The sequence below is a fragment of the Xenopus laevis genome, chromosome 3S (genome assembly GCF_017654675.1).
Source record: "Xenopus laevis strain J_2021 chromosome 3S, Xenopus_laevis_v10.1, whole genome shotgun sequence".
Classification (NCBI taxonomy): domain Eukaryota; kingdom Metazoa; phylum Chordata; class Amphibia; order Anura; family Pipidae; genus Xenopus; species Xenopus laevis.
The window spans coordinates 89,520,031-89,544,545 of NC_054376.1; the positions used below are offsets into that span (position 1 = coordinate 89,520,031).

General features: G+C 38.5%; 1 protein-coding gene across 1 annotated transcript in view; it reads left to right on the plus strand.

Moving 5' to 3' along the window:
• Window positions 1–617: 617 nt before the first annotated feature.
• grip1.S (glutamate receptor interacting protein 1 S homeolog) overlaps window positions 618–24,515 on the plus strand; it is a 260,071-nt gene continuing 236,173 nt past the window's right edge. Inside the window, exon 1 of the mRNA XM_041588620.1 lies at window positions 618–979. Within this exon, the coding sequence (XP_041444554.1) occupies window positions 916–979 (64 nt within the window). The 5' untranslated portion in view covers window positions 618–915. The remainder of the gene's footprint in view (window positions 980–24,515) is intronic.

The following is a 24,515-nucleotide window of genomic DNA, read 5'->3' on the forward strand; positions in this document are numbered from 1 at the left end:
GGGTTCAGTGAGGGGAAGGGGTTCAGTGAGGGGAAGGGATTCAGTGAGGGAAGGGGTTCAGTGAGGGGAAGGGATTCAGTGAGGGAAGGGGTTCAGTGAGGGGAAGGGGTTCAGTGAGGGGAAGGGGTTAAGTGAGAGGAAGGGGTTCAGTGAGGGAAGGGGTTCAGTGAGGGGAAGGGGTTCAGTGAGGGGTTCAGTAAGGGAAGGGGTTCAGTGAGGGAAGGGGTTCAGTGAGGGGAAGGGGTTCAGTGAGGGAAGGGATTCAGTGAGGGGAAGGGGTTTAGTAGGGGAAGGGGTGTAGTAGGGGAAGGGGTTCAGTGAGGGAAGGGGGTTCAGTGAGGGGATGGGGTTCAGTGTGAGACTGTGAGACGTCGGCACTACAGGGGAGTGACTTGCTTTCTAGGCATGAATGAGGCTTCCCTGGCCACCAGTGAAGGTAAGAGAAGCAAATGCTTCCATGTGTAGACTCCTTTCTTGGCACAGGCGTCATCGATTTTTCTCACCCCGGTCAGTCAGGTGTAAGGGCACGCGGCAGAAAAAACGTCACCCCTAAACTGAAAAGCCTGCCCGGCGGCAGGTACAGGGGAGCTACGCGGGTATCAGCACTGAGCCTCCGCCCTCTCCGGTGAGTGAAGTTGACTGAGTGTCCGCCTCCTGCTCCTGTCTCCCTCCTCCTCAGTCCTGTGCCTCTATCGCTCTCTGCACTTGTTCCTCCTACTCCAGTGCCTACTGTGTGCCGCCGCCGCCGCTTCTGCAGCTCCTCCTGCCGCTGCCCGCAGCCTCCCGTGATCCCCCATCAAGCGGCCATCACCCAGCCGCGCACACCAGAGACAGACGAGCTGGACACTGAGCCGCTTAGCAGCGCTTCCCCTGGGACTCGGAGCTGATATGTGCCAAAGGTGCACTAACCCCTGAATGAGAAAAGTGCAAATGCCGGGCTGGAAGAGAAACATTCCCATCTGTCTGCAAGCGGAGCGAGGTGAGGGGGAACCCGCAGGGGGAGGGAAGTACAAGGCACGGGACACTTACACTATGTATAACGTTACCCACAATTCCTTGGTGCGGGCTCATTCCCACTGTATTGTGCTTGTGTGTGAGGGGGAAAAACTTGTTTTGTTGCATTCAGGTGGTGGTGGAAATGCTAGCTGGATACAAGTGTTACATAGCAAGCTTTCTGCTATCCTTTCTCTCTGCTGGTCTACAACATCTTGAAAGTTACACAAATGTAGTTGGGGGGGGGGTGATGGGAATATCTGCAGGATAATGCAGGAAACATAGTGTGTATATTAATGGTGCATGTTTCCAAGGGATGTGCTTGTCAATGTGCTCTGTCATCCTCATGTTCCCAAATAAAATGAGCTCAATGGTGCTGCTCCTCCACCGCTCAGTACTATACACATGTGTCAGTAGTGCCTGATGGGCTTGGATGTGCCTGTCTCAGCAGAAGTGTGTGTGGGGCAGGTGCTGCCACTATCCGCCTTCTCATCACTTTGCATAGAGAGCTAGGAAGATGCTCATTAATCCAACAGAACTCTCCAGACATTCTTTTTATTAGATCATTCAGAAGCATTAATAGTAGAACTATGTTTAAAGGATGTAAGGCATGGTCATGTTTATAAAATATGTGTTTATTATATAGCAAGCCTCTCTTGGATCTGTGTTTTCATATGCTACTAGCCTTAGGTATTCAGTTTGAACCTGTTAAACTTAGGGATGCACCGAATCCACTATTTTGGATGCGGCCGAACCCCCGAATCCTTGGCGAAAGATTCGGCAGTCACATGGTTTCCCTTCCTGTCCCTAATTTGCATATGTAAATTAGGATTCGGATTCGGTTCACCAGGCAGAAGGATTTGGCCGAATCCGAATCCTGCTGAAAAAAGCCAAATCCTTTATTCGGTGCATCCCTAGTTAAACTACACCCCTAGCAGAATGTTGTAGTACAACAACTTTAAACCTGAGTTTAATTAAATCAATTTAGTCCCAAATATCCATGCCACATAGAATCAATGATCTTTCTTCTGTATTTTTGATTTTTTAAATGAATGTCATGTACCACTCAAAAGGCCCAATATTCTATATTAAACTTATTTTAATATGTAGTTCATCACAGGCCAAGCCCATCAAGTGTGTTTCATTTATTCAGTTCCTTTTAGCGAAGCCCTTATATTGTGCGTTTGCGCCTAACCCTTAAGTAAATGATTTATGTGGCGGGGGACTTTGTCATATACATGTGTTTTGTTGCTGTCATGTTGGATTTGATTTGCTTTGCTTCGGCTTTGTTGAGTTATTGCACTGTGCAGTGTGATGGCAACTATTAAGTACCAATGAGACTAAGACTGTTGTCTCTGAGGTGAAGTTCATCCCTGACAACAAGGATGAAGGATTTTCAAGGCTGCAAATAAAAAAAAAAAAAAAATTGTGTGTGTTTTCTCTTCCTTCTGAATTAACTTTCTTTTGAATACTTGTTGTTTGTTTTCAACATACTGATCGCACAAACATTTCCTTTATTCATGTGTTTGTATACAGAAACTGTTTTGTATTCTTATAGTAACTGTGTCACCTTGTACTGTAAAAAAATCAGTGACTCAAAAAAAAAAAACTGTATTCATTTTTGTACCATCAGTGCATTAAATACATATTTAGTGGAGACTTCAAAAAATATCAAGGTTCTTGACTTGCACATGTGAACTTTCAGGTTTCCTGTGTAATTTTTCTTTAATGTCCTGAGATTTTCAAAGGTTTTAAATACTTTTGAAACAGTTATCCAAAGGTTATGTAAAAATGTTTATATAATTTTGTAATGCAATCTTGCCAGTATGATAATTTTACTTTAAATACAGTATATTGTGTGAATATAATGTTAAAGTTCATTAAGGTTTTTTTTTATGTCATTGAAGGTAATTTTATTTTTGAGTACTTTATATCTTTAGGATCTGGTAAAAGGTAATGTTTTATTATAACAAAGAAAAAAGAAATCAGGAAAAAGTTTGTGTAATTTGATTAAAATGGTGTCTGGGAGATGGCCTTCCCGTAATTTTGAGCTTTCTGGATAACAGATTACATACTTACCTTTATCTTAAAGGAACAGAATACCCCTAAAGCTATCAAGTAATACATGATAATACATGGTCCACATAGGTAAAAATTTGGTCTGTGCTGCACAGTGATTCACCAGTACACTGGTTATTGGACGTTATTGTCTACATCAAGCCAAAACAATATGTGTATCAATGGGGTTTACCACAAGAATACAATTATACTTTATACTTTTCTGCAAACGTTTGCTGATGTAGCTCTCATCTGTAAAGCTCAGAGAAGACACATTTATCTAGCATGTTGCCACAGCCACCATTCAAATGGAAAGGCATTGGCAAGAAGCATTGTGCTCTATGACACTTCAATTAACCCTGCATGCAAGAGAAAGCATCAGCATTTTTCTGCAACCTTATGTTTGTTTATAGACTTGGCTAATAAACAGAAATATGTATCTGCTGGTAAAATTGTTTTACTTTTATTTATATTTCCTTTATAATTGTATGGGGCCAATTTATCAAAAGTCAAGTTTACGTTATTTCATGATTTGAGAAAAAACTCAGCGAAAAAACTCTAGTATGAATATATTTGAGAATATTCTTTGGAACCTCGAATAGTCGCCATTTATTAAAGCATGACTCAACAAAAAGTCGTCAGGAAAAATTCAGCAAGTAAAAGCTGGCGAGGTTCAATAGGAGACAATGGAAACTGTCTCTACGAGCTCCACGATCGTTTTTTTTTTATCAGTTCGACGTCTGCCGTCAAGACGCATGCGACAAGTCGGATGGAGTTGCAGAGCTAATAACTACATTACATCCGGCGCGACACAACTGATGGATGTGGACGCAGAAAGCAGCATCGTCATCCAATAGCCGGACCATGTAGTTAACTCATTCAATCAGTCCAATTATATCTTGACGCGTGCAACTCCACCTGACTTGTCGCGGCCGTTTTGTTGGTGGGTGTCAATCGGACGAGAAACACTTGTGGAGCCTACCCTTATGGATTGAATTATATATTTATTTTTCTGGTTATTTTTAGCCTCATTGAAAATTAATTGGAAGATTATTATTCTCGCACGTAGGAATATTGTCGATTTGTTTCTTAAATAAGCTAGCATTAGAGAAAAAAACGTTGCACAAGTTTTGCTTCAGTTGTTTTGGGACTTGTTTTTTTCTCTCAACCTTGAAAATTGGTAAATAAGCCTCTAAGGGGTAGATTTATCAAAATGTGAGATTAAACTCACCTATGTTCTGTTCAAACATCTGGGTTTTTTAGAATCCTATTTATTAATCATTCTTTTAAAACAGTGAGTGATAAATCTGCCCCTGTTCAAAGATTATATAATCTTTAAATTCACAGAAACTTTTTTTTATATAGGAATTTCACTCAAGTGTTTAGAAAGTAACTGCAGTGATCAGATTTTAAATGACAACTTTGCCCATTGGTTAATTCCCAGTATGTGTGTGTGTTCCAGATGCAAAATATGTTTGAAGTCTAATGGGGGAGTGAAATATTGGTCAGTAACACAAAAATCATTCACAATTAGTTTGCAGTGCAGATAAATGTTCAATAAAAGGAACAATTTTGCCTTTGCGGACCCTTTGCCCCTCACGGGACAGTAGGATAGTGATTGCGAATCTAATACTTTGCTATAGTGTGTAGTGTATGTATTAATTCCTAAAACGGTTGTTCAGTTTCCAAACACGTTTTCCAGTTGAGTTGTTTTCAGATTTTTCACCATTTGCAAATACTTTTTTCAATTGCTTTCCAGCATTCCTATTGTACCGGTTTCCCAAAACTTAAGCTTAGAGTTTAATGTTTCTGTCTTTAGTGTCTCATTCTGGCAGCTCTGTGATCCAGGTTCAGTCTGAACTGTTACAATTTGCTACATTTCTCAGCAGCATCTGGGGAACTATTAGCAACTATTGTATCAATTCTAACAGATGCCTTTAATGAAACTCGGCGATTTTGCTCAGCAGGGCCAAAGATAACAAATGTATTAATTTAGTACAGTTAAAGAGTTGGTGACCCCTATCCCAGAGCTGCTTTTGAAGGTGAAAAATTAAACTTTACATTTCAATATTAAATAAACGATCGTAAGTAAATGGATAAAGCCTTTATTCTGTTGAACAAGCTGAAACTGACTGAACTGAAAACCGTGTTTGAAGATGAACATTTGATCCAAAAGTTTACACCACCTTCAAGCAGGTGGTAAAGGTTTGCTATGTGCAATTAAGATTTACAATGCAATAAATGTCTAATGTAGAATATTACATTCTGACATGCAAATTTTTATTCACAAATTTGTTCTCTTTGCAAATATTATTACATTAACCCCATAGCTTTTGAAATATACAGTGTGGCTGCACGGCCCGCACCATGGCTCGTCCCCATCTAGTTAGGTTTCTGGCACTGGCTTCTTCTCAAAGCTTTGAATCAAGCACAATGCACGGAGATGACTGCTTCCAACCAATATTACAGACTAAAAAAATACATTTGTTGGTTCAAGAATACATTTTAAATGTTAGTGGGAATTCTTTGCAATGTAAGCAGTTGGAAAAAGGGAGGCACTAACTAATCAACAAGTGCTTTAAAGGGTGATGACATACAAGGAGATTAGTTGTCTGCAATAAATCTTCACTACCTCAGACGACTAATCTCCTCTACATGCTTTCCCACTGGCAATAATGTAAATTGCAGGTTTTAACATATGCAGTGCTTCATTTTCCTTATGAGGAAACTTTGAGCAGCTTCAAATCAGAAGATCATTTGCAAGTTTGACCACACACATCAGTAAAATTGCTTAGTATAAACACGCCTTGATCTAATTATTTGACAGTTGCCCAAAATTCAGCTTGGTGAGCCTGTTAATTATTTGGCTGGTGATCATATACACAAGACAATATTAATATATAGCAGTTAGATTTAACAACTTGGGTGATTTGGGCATGCCTGATTCCTGATTCCAAACCAAAGATCCCTAGATCATGAAATATCCCTCCAGCCATACTTTATACTTATCTGAGGCCATTTTCTTACAGTTATGAATTCATTTTATTATGGTTTAAAGAGTGATATTCTGATACAATTTGTAATTGATTTTAATTTTTTATTATTTGTGATTGTTTGAGTTATTTAACTTTGTATTCAGTATCTCTCCAAGTAGTAATTTCAGCAGGCTGGTTGCTAGGGTTTAAATTACCCTAGCAGCCATGCACTGATATGAATATGAGACTGGTATATGAATTTTACATAAACTCAACAACACCAATTAGGACCGCTCCAACTCACCACCACTTCGCTGCTTCCCTTTGAGGTCGGGTGCTCAGTCCGCAGTGTCCCCACTGCCACAAATGTATACACCAACAGATGAACGGCACTCCGATTAAAAACAGGCTTTTTATTACTGGGCAATGTGGAAATACATAGGCCTATGTATTTCCACATTGCCCAGTAATAAAAAGCCTGTTTTTAATCGGAGTGCCGTTCATCTGTTGGTGTATATATATGAATTTTACATAGAAAGATGAGTAATAGAAAGTGGCAATGACACTACATTTGTACCCTTACAGACCTTTTTTTAATATATCAGTGAAGAAGGCAATTAAACTAGTAAATTGAAGGCCAATTGAAAAGTTCATGTTATAACATACTACAAGTTAAATTAATAAACTACCCCTTTAAACTCTACATGGGGGATAGGCCATAGCATCTGTTTGTTATGTGGAATTTTCGCATGCCTATTACTGGTACCAACTTACTATGCAAACATTTACTGTGCAATTTTTTGCAAGTATACCTTATTGCTTATTTGGGGATATAGTCTTTGTGCACATTAACAAGTGCTTTAACAGCGTGTGAAAGGTATGCTGTTTTTCACTTTAAATCAGTAAGGGGGACCAATAAATAACCTTTACACTTGGTATCAGTTGCTACAAAAACCTGTAACTTGTTTTATGTTACAGTTTCTTAAATGTCATGGTTGGCAAGTTCCTAATAACAGATATTTTTTTTTTTTTTTTTTGCCTTCTCTACCAGAAAATGTGTTCTATTAACTTTTAACGTGATAAGCCTGTAACAATAATTTAAAAGGGCTGATGCTGTACACAATATTGCTTTTTGATATATTGAAAATGCACATGTCCATCGTTACTGGATGACTCACCAGGTGGAATACTCTTTTGGAACTGTAGTCTGCACATTTTAATTTGTTCTGCTTGTGTTGCAAGTGCTTGATGTTGTTTATTTATTTGGTGGGGGAATAAGAATGGCCTAGTTGTTTTTTTCTTCCCTATTCCATTTTCTTGCAATAGTGACATGGCCTATGGCATACTTGTGGGCTTATTTATTAAAAATCTAATTTGTAAAGGTTTTTTTCAAATAAATCACAATTTTAAAAAAATGGCTTGAATTTTGCCTAGGTCAACTCCCATTGACTTCTGCTGATTTTTTCATTTATTCATTTATTTCTGTCTAATACATACCAGACATTCTAGTTCTTGAAAATATAATTCGAATTAGTGAGTTTTTGTGCAAAGAATTTGAACCATAATAGCCAAAGACAGTAATGTGCAGCATGTAATATCTGAGATGCCTCACATGTGGGCGCTGTCTATTTAAAAATACTTCTTATTATATTTTATGTTGCTACAGTTTACTACCTTATTTGATAAGAGTATAATACCTTTCACCTAACAAACATTTTACTGCCTCAATTAAAGAGGCAGTATACACCTATCTGCAAATGGAACTTATGCTTAAAGGGGACCCATCACCCCAAAAAAATATTCATAATCCTATTTTATCACATTAGTCAAGCAAAATGAACTATAATTATACTATATAAATGTATAAATGTTGAATTGTGTTTCCTTCAGTCTAGGAATTCATAATTATAGCAAGCAGGCAGGAACCATTTTGTGGACACTGTTATTAAGGCAAGCCTTGCATCATCTCAAAATCTTGTTTGTGAACCAGAATGGTGGACCTGATGTCCATCCCCATGTACTGGCTACACAAACGGTGAAGAGAATGGGGTAATGTGTGGAGACCAGTGACATCTAGGAAGTGCTGAATGGAAAGTCAAAGTAATTGCTTGCCCCGCCTCGATGCCTGAGGCATAGAGGAGGGGCAGACAATATTTGATTGACAACTGAGATTTTTAAATGATCTTACAAGAGCTATGAATGCTTTAATAAAAAATAGAAATTGGATTTCATGTTTAATTTGAAAAGGACTTTTATTATACAGCTTTTTGTGTCTGGGTGACAGGCCCACTTTAAATACATTATGCCTATTTTATTAATCTACAAAAACTATACAGGTATGGTACCTATTTTCCAGAATGATCAGGACCTGGGGTTTTCTGGATAATGGATTTTTCTGTAATTTGGATTGTTATACTTTGTCTACTAGTTTTGCTTCCAATATGGATTAATTATATATTAGTTTGGATCAGGTACAAGCTACTGTTTTATTATTACAGAGAAAAAGGAAATCATTTTTAAAAATTTGGATTATTTGGATAAAATGGAGTATTTTTTTATTATCATTATTTTGTTTTCACACTAAGGGACAGATTTATCAAAGTGTGAAATTAGAGTTTACAGCAGTAAAATTCCTCTACTCTCTAATAATTCCTATGGGATTTTTAGAGGTGCATCGATCAAATGGTGAATTCTTACTTCCACACATTGATACCTCTAAAAATCCCATTGGAATGAATAGAGAGTGGGGGGATTTCACTGTGGTGAGCCTTTATTTTTACACTTTGATAAATCTGTCCCTTACTGGCTTACCATTAAAAGGATCCTCCACTCAATTACATTTACAAATAACATTAATTTTTCTGGTTGTGGGACCCCATTATTTAGCTGAATTGGTTTAAAGGAAAACTATACCCCCCAAACAATGTAGGTCTCAATGTGTAAAACCCTGCTTCATGTAAATGAACCATTATCATAATAATATACTTTTTTAGTAGCATGTGCCATTGGGTAATCCTAAATAGAAAATTGCCATTTTAAAAAAGAAGGGCCGCCCCCTGAGATCGTAAGATTCACTGTACACACATACAAACCACATGTAAGGTCACATGAGCCAATTAACAGACAGAGTTCTGCCTTTGCTTCCTCACTTCTTCCTGTTACAGTTAGTGTTGTAGTATTTCTGGTCAGGTGATCTCTGAGGCAGCACACAGACCTCTTCAAGGCAAGAGATGTAAAAGGGCAATATTAATGTAAATATATATTCCAGTTTGGTAAGATTCTTTAATATGTCATTCAATTTGATATAAACTATCTGTTGCTTAAGTATTCATTTTGGGGGTATAGTTTTCCTTTAACTGGGAACTATATTGAGCTGTATTTCACTTCAGTTCCCTGCTTAGCTCTCCATTCTTAGCAGCCAGGTACATTTGCACTGGTCCACAACTATGGGTCAGCATCCAATAGGCTTGTCCTTGTCCACTGACCACAGAGATCTAAACAGGGATAAGAAGTGGCACAGTCCAAGAGTATGGCTGTCAAAAGAATAGCACAGCTCGGCACTCAAAGGGGCACAATAAGCTCCTGGCCTAACCTCTGGGTTAGATCCAATTCACTTATGAAATGAGTAGAGATGCAAGAAAACATCTTTCATTACCATACTTTAGCACAGCAAACACATATTCACTAAATTCCACCTTTGGCTTTCAGGGTTCCACAGTTTGGGAACCACTGGTGTAGTAACACGTTTCAGAATTAGTATTTCGATAAAGACGAAAACTAAGACCACAGCAATAGGGGCAGGGACCTGCTTGCAAGAATTTAAAATCTAAGAGCATGTGTGTTCTTGTCTTTGCTGTACTCTGAAATTACAATCACAGGTGATCATAACAATGTATATTAACAACAATACTCAACACATTTGTGTTGAGTTTTTATGTACAAAGCCCATGTGTGTTTTTTTACTCCTATGCAGCCAGACACAGATATGGGATTTATCATCTGAAAAATATATTTCTCATGTAGTCCCATGGGGTCAAAGAAACAATTTTTCATTTGTTTCTTTGACCCCCAAATAATAAGTCTGTACCTTAATGGTATCTAAGCTTATGTAATTCTGTTATGTGTTTTTTTTAATTATTATGGTTTAATATGTGTACCATATTCGCAGTTTTTACATATATTTCATAATAACTCAAAGTAAAATTTTTAAAAGGTAGATTAACTGCTTCTATATCTGTGTTAAATAATTAGGGTCTGTGAATCATGCTTTATCTTTTGCTACATAAATCCTTCCTCTTCTTTTGGCTTGTGGTTGACACCCTAGTTCCTGTCCTGCATTTATCAATTTTTATTAGTTTATCAACCTTAGGGTTTCCTTTCTGACTTAGAATTTACAAGAAAAGCAACCGGGCAGGCCAGCATGGCCAGGTATACAAGATTATAAACTGTCAATTTTTAAAGGGGTTGTCCACCTTTACACTAACTTTTAGTATGATCTGTGGTCATTGCAAATCATGTAACAGAAAATAAGGTTTGCCTGTCATATAAGCTGATGGTACAGGCAGGGCCGGAACAAGGGGTAGGCAGACAAGCCAGCTGCATAGGGTGCAATGATAGGGGGGTGCTGTGCAGCTATCTCTAAAATTGTCCTCTGCCTACCCCTACTCCTCAGTCTACCTTTCCTCCTGTGACCCTCCCCTCCGTTGCTGTCCCCTCCCTCGATCACCCCTCCCCTCTCTTCTCTCTGTTGGGCCGACTCCCTCCCTCCTCTCGGTTCCCTCCCTCCTCTCTCAGTCAAGCCCAGTCAGACACAAGCTCGGGGAGGGTGGGGATTGTCCGGCCAGGTTGCCTACGGCGTCCGGCCGGCCTGGCCTGGCCCTGGGTACAAGGATGATTAATAAATATTGATGCCAATTGTGTTGGTTCTGAGCTGTCATGTACCAATATGAATGATTTACTAAGCAGCTTTATATTTTAATGTTTATATTATGTATATTGAATATATTGTGCTTCCGCCCCTAAGCTCAGTAAGTGACAGCAGCACTGAGCATGTGCAGTGAATCAGCAGGTAAGAAGATGGGGAGCTACTGGGGGTTATTTAGAGACACAGATCTTTACTGCTAAAGGGCTGTGGTTACTTTGGGTGCGTACAGAAAAAACATAATGTACAACATTTTTCTTTAGCCAACTTTACTCAATAAATGATGATTACCTTAGACTTGACACGCTAGCTGGTAAACCCTGGCCTTTTTGAGGTCTAAAAACCATATTTATAGATGTTTTGATGACATGAATGACCGGTAAGGGAGAAAAAACATCCATTTTAAACACAGGAAAATAACCAAAGTAATATTAAGGACATAACTACCATTCTAGTGCTGTTTATTTTTGTGAAACCGCAAAATTTGTCATAAACCAAGGTTTAGGCACACATCCTTTTGGGCCATGGATTTCAGTATCTCATAGTGACAGACAAAGGCTTTCTGGGAGAATGAGAGTTGTAACAATACATTGATGGCTGCTTGTTGCCCAATCTACCTATACTATGCATGCTGAACATATGATTATAGCCTTACCCATGAGATTTTTTTAGTGAACAAAGTTAAGATTGTTTGATTCATGCTTACTTACCGGTATACTTGTCAAAAATTGTACACGCACTTCTGCGGCCAACCGGTGAGGATAAAAACAAAGCTTTATTCCATTCTGTTAAAAATTACACGTCCTAACGCGTTGTTTGATTCATGCTTACTTATACTGGTGTTTTATTATAAAATGTTAATTGCTACAATGTTATAATTTATTTGCACAGATTCACTGCTCCTGTGGATTATTTATGACGTCTTTTTGCCGATCATTATTTTTAACATGGCAGCCCTGTTTGAGAATGACATCTCCACACTTTGCTTTCCCTGTCTGTATATGAAACGAAGACAAATAAATAGCAAATGAGAATCATGCTGCGGTGGCAGAGATCTAAATTGATATTCACTGAATCAAAAAGAAATCAAACCAGATGTCAGTTTGATTAAGGCAATGCTTGACTTAAAGGTCTAAAGAATCCTCCAGCTTCTTGTGTACTTAACAGTGTCTTCACTGCTGTTATTTTCCTCAAGTGCAAGATGTCTTGTTTTCTCTAATATAGCCGATAACTGTGCTTCATCAGTCTTGGTTTTTGTCAGTTGTTCTTTGTACACTAAAAATAGTTGTATAGCTGGGAAAGAAATTCTGTGATTTCTAAGGTCCAGATTACAATATTTTTAAATTCTAAAACTCCCAGAAATGTGTTCAAAATTTCATAAATGGGAGTGTAGCCATAAAATGGGAGTGGTCAAAAAATCTCACAGGGCCATGTGCACCATATGTTTTTGTCCTTCTTTCCATTTTTCAAATGTTTGGGAGGTATGTCTATGCTAGTAACCTGTTATCAGCTTTGTTAGATAATGGTCTGACCAGATGAAAGACTTAAATGTCAGAAAACAGTAGTATAAATAGTGATTGTAGCAAAACAGTACATTGTGGAATTTTGGATTCAGACATCCCTTTCTGGTCAAATGTTGTTTTGGAATTATTTAGACAATTATTCTGTTACAAAACATAATATATTTTCTTAAATGATACTGTTGTTTTCATCCAAAGGAATCCAGAAAAATTATTCACTCCAAATCTCATAATTATAAGATCCAAATAAGGCCTTGTCCACTTCTCTCTTAAAAAGCAGCACTACAGTTAGCTGTCAAGAGTAGACATTTTCAAGGCATTCTGTACTGGATCACTAGTGGATTGATTGTTTCATCTTCTTTCTTCCTCTTACATAACTGTAAACCGCAAACCATAGGTTTCACATTACTGCTATGGGATCATCTTTCTGGGTTACTGATTCTTACATGTATGTAACAAATATTGTGACTGGTCAATAAGGTGTTGGCAACTATTATTATAAGGTGTGTGTAATCAAAATGTCCCAGTTTTGGCTGAAATGTCCTGATTTTCAATCAGAAACATATAACAATCAAGGAGTTAATTTTAAGATTTTTATCTTAAAATTATCACTTTATTTGCTGTTGATTTGTTTTTCATCTTATGTTAAAATGGCTTGCCAATATGTTTATGTGGTTTACATATATCTACGTTAGTGGGACCCATAATCAAATATGTGTTTGACTTGCCACTGCAGATCACATGTAATATTTTACAACACTGATTTTTCAGGCTTTTTTTTGCAAAGCACCCTATACAATTTAAAATCAAAGCAGAACTCTAGTATGTGACAAAAACATCTGCTTCTGAAGTATAGAGTTGTATTAAAATTGGATCGTAATAAAAGGGGACTAATTCAGTTTCTGTTACTATAAACTGGCAAGAACCTTTTGTTTGGCTACATTTCAGGTAATAAAAATCTAATAATTTTGTGTGTGTATGTATATTTATATATAAGTAAGTAAGTTAATGAAGTAAAGTCTCTGAATTAGGTATATATATGTAATTGGGCATGCTAAAGAGTTGAGTGCTTTATATGTTCAGAATTCTTGATAACGACTCTAATGAATTTCTCATTCTAAATTAGATTTTAAAACAGCACATATTGTCTGTTCAGTTCAGTGGGAAATCGAAATACAGAAATCCAAACGGGTATGGAAGAAGAGAGTAACTGATTATCCCATAATTTGTCTAATGGAGGCACTGGAGAATATTAGTTAAATGCATGACACCACATAGCAGATGGCAAACTGAATATTGAATGTTACTTTCTGTGTGTGCTTACATCTGACACTGGGTGACAGGTTTCACTGTTTCCCCTGTTTTCTTCTTTCTTCTTATTTATTTATCTGTTCTCAGTTTACGTTGGTAATTTCAGGGGCTCAAAAGCAGTTGGACAATTGACTCAACGGCTATTTCATGGGCAGGTGTGGGCAATTCCTTTGTTATGTCATTATCAATGAAGCAGATAAAAGTCCTGGAGTTGATTTGAGGGGGGTGCTTGTATGTGGAAGATTTTGCTGTGAACAGACAACATGCGGTCAAAGGAGCTCTCCATGCAGGTGAAACAAGCCATCCTTAAGTTGCAAAAACAGAAAAAAAACATCCGATAAATTGCTACAATAATAGGAGTGGCAAAATCTAAAGTTTGGTAAATCCTAAGAAAGAAAATAAAGCACTGGTGAACTCCGCAATGCAAAAACACCTGGACGTCCATGGAAGACAACAGTGGTGGATGATAGCAGAATCATTTCCATGGTGGATCGAAACCCCTTCACAACAGCCAAACAAGTGAACAACACTCTTCAGGAGGTAAGCATATCGATATCCAAGTCTACCATAAAGAGAAGACTGCATGAAAGTAAATACAGAGGGTGCACTGCAAGGTGCAAGCCACTCATAAGCATCAAGAATAGAAAGGCTAGATTGGACTTAGCTAAAAAAACATCTAAAAAAGCCAGTACAGTTCTGGAAAAACATTCTTTGGACAGATGAAACCAAGATTAATCTCTAGCAGAATGATGGAAAGAAAAAAGTATGGAGAAGTCATGGAACAGCTCACAACCCGAAGCATACCACATCATCTATAAAACATGGAGGAGGCAGTGTGATGGCTTGGACGTGCATGGCTGCCAGGGGCACTGGGACACTAGTGTTTATCGATGATGTGACACAGGACAGGAGCAGCCAAATTAATTCTGAGGTGTTCAGAGAACATACTAACTGCTCAAATCCAGCTAAATGCAGTCAAATTGATTGGGAGGCATTTCATAATACAGATGGCCAATGACCCAAAACATAGAGCCAAAGCAACCCAGGAGTTTATTAAAGCAAAGAAGTGGAATATTCTTGAATGGCCAAGTCAGTCACCTGATCTTAACCCAACTTCGAACTGAAAGGCCCACAAAAAAACAGCAACTTAAAGCCGCTGCAGTAAAGGCCTGACAGAGCATTAAAAAGGAGGAAACCCAGAATCTGGTGATGTCCATGTGTTCAAGACTTCAGGCTGTCATTGCCAGCAAAGGGTTTTCAACCAAGCATTGATTGAAGTATTGAAATGAACATTTTATTTTCAGTTTTTTAATTTGACCAATTGCTTTTGAGCCCCTGAAATGAAGTGTTTGTGTTAAAAGGCTTTAGTTCCTCACAATTTTATGCAATCTTTTTGTTAAACCCACTGAATTAAAGCTGAAAGTCTGCAGTTCAACTGCATCTGAGTCATTTCATTTAATGTTCATTGTGGTAATGTAAAGAACCAAAATTTGAAAAAAGTTGTCTCTGTCCAAAGATTTATGGACCTTACTGTAATTTCAATTAAAATAACATGACTTGTTAAATTCCTCATTTAAATCACATGAGGCCAGTGTTAATAGTAACAAAATTCAGTAACATTCTCTTTGATGCAATAGTACATTCATATCCAGTATTTGCCACCTTGATCAGGGCCGCTCCGGCCATGAGGCAAGGTGAGAATCTTGCCTCAGGCGGCACGGAGCGGCCAGTTACCAAGGGCGGCAAAAAGCCGCCTCTGGTAACTTTAAGAGACGAATTTCCATTTTTTAAAATGGAAATTCGGCTCTTCTAGTGCAGCGAGCGCAATAGCGCTCACTGCACTAGCGATGCGGCCCCTCCTCCACCCGCTCCGACGCTAGAAGTTAGAAGAGCGTAGCAGGAGGAGGGGCGGCATTGGGGCTGCTGCCTCATGTGGCAGCAGCCCCTGAAACGTGCCTAACCTTGATTGTGTTATCCTTTGACCATTTTCAAACAAAAATTCTGTGCCTTTGTGTTCCTTGTCTTTTTTCAAAATGCTATCCTTACTGGTTGAAGTTAAAACAGAGCCTTTTTTTTATGTTTAGTCCAGTTAATGGGTGTACAACCTCCTCTCTACGTATTATTTTCTGTTACAGTGACCACAATTGTAGCAGGGGTATGTACCCATGGGTGTCTGCATGGCAAATTGTGTTAACGTAAATCGACCTCTGTCTGCTGTTCTTTTTGTTCACCTATATCTCAACACCTTCTGTTGGAGAGAATAGGTTGGTGAACAAATAATTTGTCTAGGAAAATACACATAAAATCTCCATGCATATAAGAATTAACCAAAAGACTCCAGTTGTGCAACGCAGTGATAAATCATTATGCCACCAAAATGCAATATTTAATGTTATCCATTTCAATTGGGCTTTTCTTTACATGTGCAGCTTTAGTACCAACTCCAGAAATACTTTGTTCCAAAGTTGCTTATCTTGTATGTGTCAACAAATAAAATATAAAATAAGATTTTAAAATATACATCTGAAAGAATTCATCCATTGAGAATATGCAATTTCATGTTCTGATGGCTTGTGGAAATGTAATTTGGAAAGCAGCCATCTGCATCTCTGAAGAGACCACTAACAGTGTATAACAGCACTTGGGCTTCAGATATTTAATTTAAAAAGAACAGTCTGGATCTGAACGCTCTCTTGAAATACATTGTACAAATGCATTACATGTATATTCAACAGAAATGTGAATGAAAAGTAAAAGCTGTGAACAACTTTTACTGGAGAGAAAATGTCAAAAGAATGTGTGGCTGTTGTGGCATTGATCCTGTATACCAGGTAGTCAGATGCAGGTCATAAGGTATAAAATGGCATATTGGATATTATGGGACTGAAGTTGGTTTGCGTTGCGTTTTGTCTGTGACCTGCTGCTGTTTTAATTTTTTTCTTTGGTTATAGCAGTCAAAGCCCACTTTAATTAGTATGGGTACCATATGGCATGAAAAAGTTACTCTTTTTGGCTTACCTTGTTTTGGAATTTATAGAAATTACAGTAGCAGTAATATAATTCATTTTTCTGAGACTTCATTGTAGGTCATATAATTGTATCTTTGCCCACCTTCTGATAGCTTAATTTTTTTCACTATGAATGACCAACCCTTTTGACCTTAGATTCAAATCAGTCAGCTTGGCTCTGTTCATATTGGCACTGGAGACAGAAAATGTCTTTGTATTCTCTGGCTATAAAAATATCTACTGTATGCAATGAATAAAAGATAACTGATATTGTATAAATATGAATGCAGCAACACTGTAATACTGGGTTAGAAATGCTCATTTTGCATGCTACACTTGCCTCAAGCTCTGTCTGGACAGTGCGCACTTTTGTGTTTGCTAATTTTTATGACTTTTGTGCATTTTCATGAGAAGGCACTTTTTATTCTGCCTGTCAGTTTGGATAATTCTGATTATGACAGAAAAATTATCTAAGATGATAGTTTAGAGCAAGTGGAGCATGGCTTGTTTTCTTGCCATAGTACAAGAGTACTGTAGTGCATATGTAACAATAGCCCCTGTTTAACTACAGACATATTATTAAGTGAGGTAGCTTAGCAGCACAGCTGTACATTTTGATAGGTCCCACACTCTTGTAAACACTCTACTGTTGTCATCACTTTATTTCCCATACCTGAGCATAGTCCCTCAATCTACTCAGCTGTACTAAGACCAAACCCATACCTCCCAACTGTTTAGTTTTTTGTGAGACGGTCCCGATTTTGACAGCTCAGCCCTCAGTCTTGGCTTTTTATTAAAAAGTGTCAAGTAAGAGGCTTTTGGCAGAGAGCCCAGAACACTCAGCAGCTGCACCTAGATGTATTTGTAACAATTTAAGATAAACAAAGATACAATTGTTACTATTCAAGATAAACAAGTCTCTTGGGGAAACTGAGACTCACAGCTAATGGTAATTTTACTTTCATTAGTAAAACTGTTATAATACATAAAATATTGCCCTGAAACTCCCAGAAATGTGTTCAAACTTCCATAACTTGCATGGTAATTCGGATGTGTGGCCATAAAATGGGTATGCTCAAACAATTTTCGAAGCGCTTTGCGCAGCAGATCTTTTTGCCCCTCTTTTAATTTTTCAGGAGGTGTGCAGGTCCTCTGCTGCACAGTTCACGGACGCCATCTTCTCCGGAGCGCTCTTCTTCCTGCTTTGACCAGCGTTTTTTGGAGCATGCGCAGTACGAAGCATTTACAGATAAGGATCTTCTGTGCATGTGCCCGAAAGTCTCAAAGTTTCCGGAAACTTCGTGACTTTCGGCGCATGTGCAGAAGATCCTTACCGGTAAATGCCTCGTACTGCGCATGCGCCAAAAAACGCTGGTCAAAGCAGGAAGAAGAGCGCTCGGGAGAAGATGGCGTCCGTGAACTGTGCAGCAGAGGACCTGCGCCAAGGGGTGAGTAACAAGTTAGGGGCACTTGGAGGTAGGCCAAGAGGGAGGAGGTCACAAATTATTTGTTAGTCGGGTGTCCATATGGCTGATTTCCATAGATCTCTAACTAAGCCAGAGGGACATGCCCCAGTTCCAAAGGCAATCACATTGCATAAGTTATATCAAAAAGATATATATCCCAAGGCTTCTTTATAGTAAAAACAAGTAATTTATTAGTAATCACATTAAAAGGTTTTCGGTACATACTGACCCCACATGACCCACCTTACGCGTTTAGTACCCTCCAGTCATAGGTGTCTCTGTCAGTAAAACATTGAGTACAGAATTTAAATCGAAGTAGTCCCATCCCTTTTTCTTTTAAACCCAATTGGAAGTCACAAGCAATTAGCCCTGCTTCCTTTATAATAACCCATAGTGCCTATGCAGGGTATTTGTACCACTTCCTTTAAGTTATCCATAATAGTCTTGAGTTATACATTGTAATATCAAATTCTCAGTTAACATCATAAGCTTTAAAATTAATTATTGCACAACATCATAAGTTAATAGTTTTTCCCCGTACAGGTTGACTTCTCCTTTTATGTTTCATGAACTACCTGAGAATCTGAACTGCATGGAGAAATTCAGAGCTGAAACAAGAAAACAAGGACATTTTGTATTTGTGTTTACCCTAAAACTAAGCGATTCAATTTAATTTTGTGAAACCTATTATTAACATTATTATTATTATTATTATTATTATTATTAACGTGTATTTTTTATAAAACAATCCGTGTTGTAAATATACAAAGAGAACACATAAAAACCATCAGCAACTAATACAAGAGGTAAAGAGGGCCCTGCCCAAAAACAATCACTTTTGATTAAATTATACAAATGTCTATTTTTAGTTCCTGTGCTCCTATTTATCTTGCTAATGAAGATTCACTAGAAGACTGTAGGTCTATCATTTATGCCTCAAGCTGCAGAGGCATAAATGATAGAAATCACCTGTGAATGTACTGTAGCTGTTATTTATGGGTTATTCTCACCCTTTTAGGATAGAACCTGCCACAATCACACCAGGACAAGTTATTACATTCTCTATGTATGTGGGAAGTGACTTCTGTATAACTTTTATACCATCACTACACATTGTAGATATTACCAGCATTGTGCCGTGGTGGTTACCCTTTCTCCTCATTAGGTAACAAGCTGGTACAGGATCTGTTTTCAGAAAGCTCCAGATTACAGGAAGACCATCTCCAGTTTACTCCATTTTATTAAAATAATTTACGTATATACCCGTGTATAAGCCGAGTTTTTCAGCATCCAAAATGTGCTGAAAAAGTCTACCTCGGCTTATACTCGGGTCAGCGGCACCAGACCCGAGTAGCTGAGATTGCAGTCACTTTTAATCATTCCTATACCAACAGTACACTTGGGGAGAGACTGCAATATTCCACAATGCCCTCTGTTGGTTATATGAAAGAATAACAGTGCGCCCTCTGTTGGTTATATGAAAGAATAACAGTTACTGCAATATCACACAGCGCCATCTGTTGGTTATATGAAAGAATAACAGTCACTGCAATATCACACAGCGCCATCTGTTGGTTGTATGAAAGAATAACAGTGACTGCAATATCACACAGCGCCATCTGTTGGTTGTATGAAAGAATAACAGTGACTGCAATATCACACAGCACCATCTGTTGGTTGTATGAAAGAATAACAGTGACTGCAATATCACAGCGCCCTCTGTTGGTTATATGAAAGATTAACAGTGACTGCAATATCACACAGCGCCATCTGTTGGTTGTATGAAAGAATAACAGTCACTGCAATATCACACAGCGCCATCTGTTGGTTGTATGAAAGAATAACAGTGACTGCAATATCACAGCGCCCTCTGTTGGTTATATGAAAGATTAACAGTGACTGCAATATCACACAGCGCCCTCTGTTGGTTATATTAAAGAATAACAGTGACTGCAATATCACACAGCACCCTCTGTTGGTTATATGAAAGAATAACAGTGACTGCAATATCACACAGCGCCATCTGTTGGTTATATGGAAGAATAACAGTGACTGCAATATCACACAGTGCCCTCTGTTGGTTATATGAAAGATTAACAGTGACTGCAATATCACACAGCGCCCTCTGTTGGTTATATGAAAGAATAACAGTGACTGCAATATCACACAGCGCCCTCTGTTGGTTATACGAAAGATTAACAGTGATGGCAATATCAAACAGCACCCTCTGCACATGGTAGTGGGACAGTGGGACAATGCACACAGTAATCCGTTCGGCAATTCTCTGTCACCATCAACTTTGCAAAGAAGTCCGGTTGATCGCTGGGGGGGTCGCTTTGGCAGAATGTGCGCTGCTGGGAGACAGGGCTGTAGTTGTGTCTAGGCTTATACTAGAGTCAATAAGTTTTCCCAGTTTTCGTAGGTAAAATTAGGTACCTCGGCTTATACTCGGGTCGGCTTATACTCGAGTATATACGGTAAATCTTTAAACACAATTACCCTTTCTCTAATAATAAAACAGCACCTTGTATTTGATCCAGTGTCGGACTGGGCCGGCGGGACACCGGGAAAAAAGCAGGTGGGCCCGGGCTATTGTGAAGAAAAGGAAATACAGATATAGAACCAGTTATCCAGAAACCCATTAACCAGAAAGCTCTGAATTACAGAAAGGCCTTCTTCCATAGACTCCATTTTATCCAAATAATCCAAATTTTAAAAAATGGTTTCCTTTTCCTTTGTAATAAACAATACCTTGTACATGATCCATACTTAGGGGCAGATTTATCAAGGGTCGAAGTGAATTCGAGGGAATTTTCGAAGTAAAAAAATTTGAAGTAATTTTGTGGATACTTCGACCATCGAATAGGATACTACGACTTGGAATTTACTTCGACTTCGATTTGAAGTAAAAATCGTTTGACTATTCGATAATCAAAGTACTGTCTCTTTAAAAAAACTTCGACTTCAATACTTCGCCAACTTAAACCTGCTGAAGTGCTATGTTAGCCTATGGGGACCTGCCAGAGCATATTTCTAAGTTTTTGGGTTTCGAAGGAAAATCGTATGAATCGTTCGTTTCGAAGTGCGATCGGAGTACGATCAGAATACGATCGTACCATGAATAAAATCCTTCTAATTCGAATGTCGGAGGATTCTATTCGATGGTCGAAGTATTTTCCACTTCGATGTTCGACCCTTGATAAATCTGCCCCTAAGATACAAATAATAAATGTGCTTGCTGGAAGCAGAACCAGCCCATTGGGTTTATTTATGGCGAGGTCGTGGTGGTGGGGGGTTTACTTTGCGTGTTTAAAAACCCAAGGTCGAGTGAAACTATGCATGAAATGAAGCCCTACTGAAAACAATGGAATATGCACTATACTGACGTAATTACACTGTGTATTGATGACCAGTTTGGCTACATTTTGCATGTAAATTGCTTTTCTTTTTTCACAAAAGTTTAATAAACCTCTTCTGAGCTGTATTGTGGGGAATGAGAAAAAAACAAATCCATGTTTGGAAAACAAAACTACAGACTGAAAAACGCTGTAATGGAAATGGAAGTTACTCACCTCCAAGATGGCGACGGCGTCCAAAATGGCGACCCCTTGCTTTCCTATGTGGATCCCGTGGGTCGCAGCGATATGATGCCAGCATCTTCTCGCCTGCCGATTGGTCGCCGGCAACGGAATGGTCGACGGCGTCAGAACGTGCGCTGGCGCATAAACGCCAACGTCAGAACGTGCGCCGGCGTCTAAATGCCAGCGTCTGGACGCCAGTGTCAGCGTCATGACGCCATTGCGCCCAAACTTTGGCGCCAATTCTGCCCTATTTAAGCCTTCTGGACACTGCAAACATTGCCCAAGTATAGGTTTATCTTCGTGAATTCCTGGGTGTGTTATTATTGATTGATTCCTGTGTACCAACCTTGCCTGTTATTTCGGATTGACCCTTCGCTGCCTGGATTGAACTTTTGCCTGGACTTTGACTATTCTCTTGCCTCATCCTTCTGTTACGACAAACTTTGCTTACTACCTGCCTCCTCCTTGGTCCGCACTCCAACTGTGCCTTCGGGCACAAACGCACATTGAGGGCCATTTATCAAAAGTCGAATTTTTGAATTCATGTGAATTTTTTTTTAAATTTGAATAAACTCACAATTAGACCTGAAAACTCGAATGTCAGGTAGGCCATTTACATCTCCAAATGGCTCAACAGACCTCTGCCATTGACTTGTAAATGATCTCGACAGATTTTAGGTGGCGAATATTCGAATTAATCCATGGTCAAATTGTGATAAATCTCACATTCAAATTTACATTGCGTAAATTTCGACACTCGAAAATACGAATTTACTATTTGAGCTTTGATAAATCTGCCCCTATGTGTTGCATGGAGTCAACCAACTTCTCGCACCTGTTATGTTCCACAATTCTTCCGCATTTCTTGGTTTTGCCTCAGAAACAGAAATTTTGAGGTTTTCTCTTGGATTAAGTTTTCTCTTGGATTAAGGTTCGATATTGGGCTGGCCACTCCATAATGTCAATATTGTTGGTCTGGAACTAAGAAGTTGCTCGTTTACTGGTGTGTTTGGGATTGTTGTCTTGTTGAATCATCCATTTCCTCTTTGGCATAAGGCAACATGACCTCTTCAAGTATTTTGATGTATTGAAACTGATCCATGATCCCTGGTGTGAGATGAATAGGCCCAACACCATAGTATGAAAAACATCTCCATATCATGATACTTGTGCCACCATGCTTCACTGTCTTCACAGTATACTGTGACTTGTTTGGGTTTTTTGTCTGCGGCCCCTAGACCCTAAAAGAACAATCTTGCTTTCATCAGTTCACAAAATGTTGCGCCATTTCAATGTGTTCTTCAACAAATTGTAACCTCTTCAGCACATTACTTTTTTTCAACAATGGGACTTTGTGGGGGCTTCTTGCCGATAATTTGGCTTCACATGGGCGTCTTCTAATGGTAACAGTACTCACAGGTAACTTATTTAACCTTCTTTGATCTTTTTGGAGCTGAGCGTTTGCCACTTTGGCTATTCTTCTATCCATTCAAATTGTAGTTTTCTGTTTTCTTCCACATCTTTCAGGTCTTGGTTGCTATTTTAAAGCATTTGAGATCATTTTAGCTGAGCAGCCTATAATTTTCTGCACTTCTTTATATATTTTCCCCTCTCCAATCAACTTTTTAATTAAAGTACGCTGTTCTTCTGAACAATGTCTGGAACGACCCATTTTACTCAGATTAACAGAGAAATGCACTATAACTAGCATGCATAACATTTGCTGCCTTCCTTCCTTATATAAGGGCCATAATTGACACCTGTTTTTCCACAGAATGAATGACCTCACTAATTGAACTCCACACTGCTATTATTTGGGACAAGCTATTATTATTTTGAACACTGTTATTATTTTGAACAAGCTTCAATTAATGATTCAATTGAACAGAATCAGCAGCATGCATGTCATGTTGGTTTTCTATTACTCTACTACACCTATAAGCAAATTATTTGCCATGTAGAAATATAATTTCTACCAAAAACAGTGATTGATCAAGTTAGTGATGTACAACTGTTATTATTCCTTATTGGAGGCAAAACAATAAGTAATCTTTAGTAAATATAAGGTATGTCAATCCAAACCGTGGAAAGATCCCTTATCTGGAAAACCCATGGTCCTGAACATTCTGGATAACAGGTCCTCTGTTGCTACTACAGGTATGGGACCTGTTATCCAGAATGCCCAGGGATGTGGGATGCCACTATTCACTACAAAAAAAGTGCTAACATTTTGCATTGTGCACGCCTAATGATTCAGTTAACCAGACACCCAGATGGGACAAAATACAATCCATCCAGAGAGATTACTTTGGTTCATTTGAATGTTTTGTTATGTAGCTGGTGATCTACCGTTGGTGAAAGGAAATTAATCTTTTGCAAGATAGAATGACAGAATGCATCAGCTTTGGTAAAGATAGCATAGCCTGAAGAGAAGTTCTTTGTGCTAATAACCCTACTGATTACAAAATCAGGAGAAAGGGATTTTGTTCTTTGTAAACAGCTTCTGCTGATTAGACCTGAAATAACCTGCATTATTGCATTCAAATCAGTTTACATTTTGCATTGCCTCATGAACCTTTATGTATGGTGATTTGTCTCTTTCAAGGAGCATGTTTTTAATTTCATCAGACAATGTAACACTGGATTTTACTGGGTATCCTAAAATATTCTTTAAAAAATGAT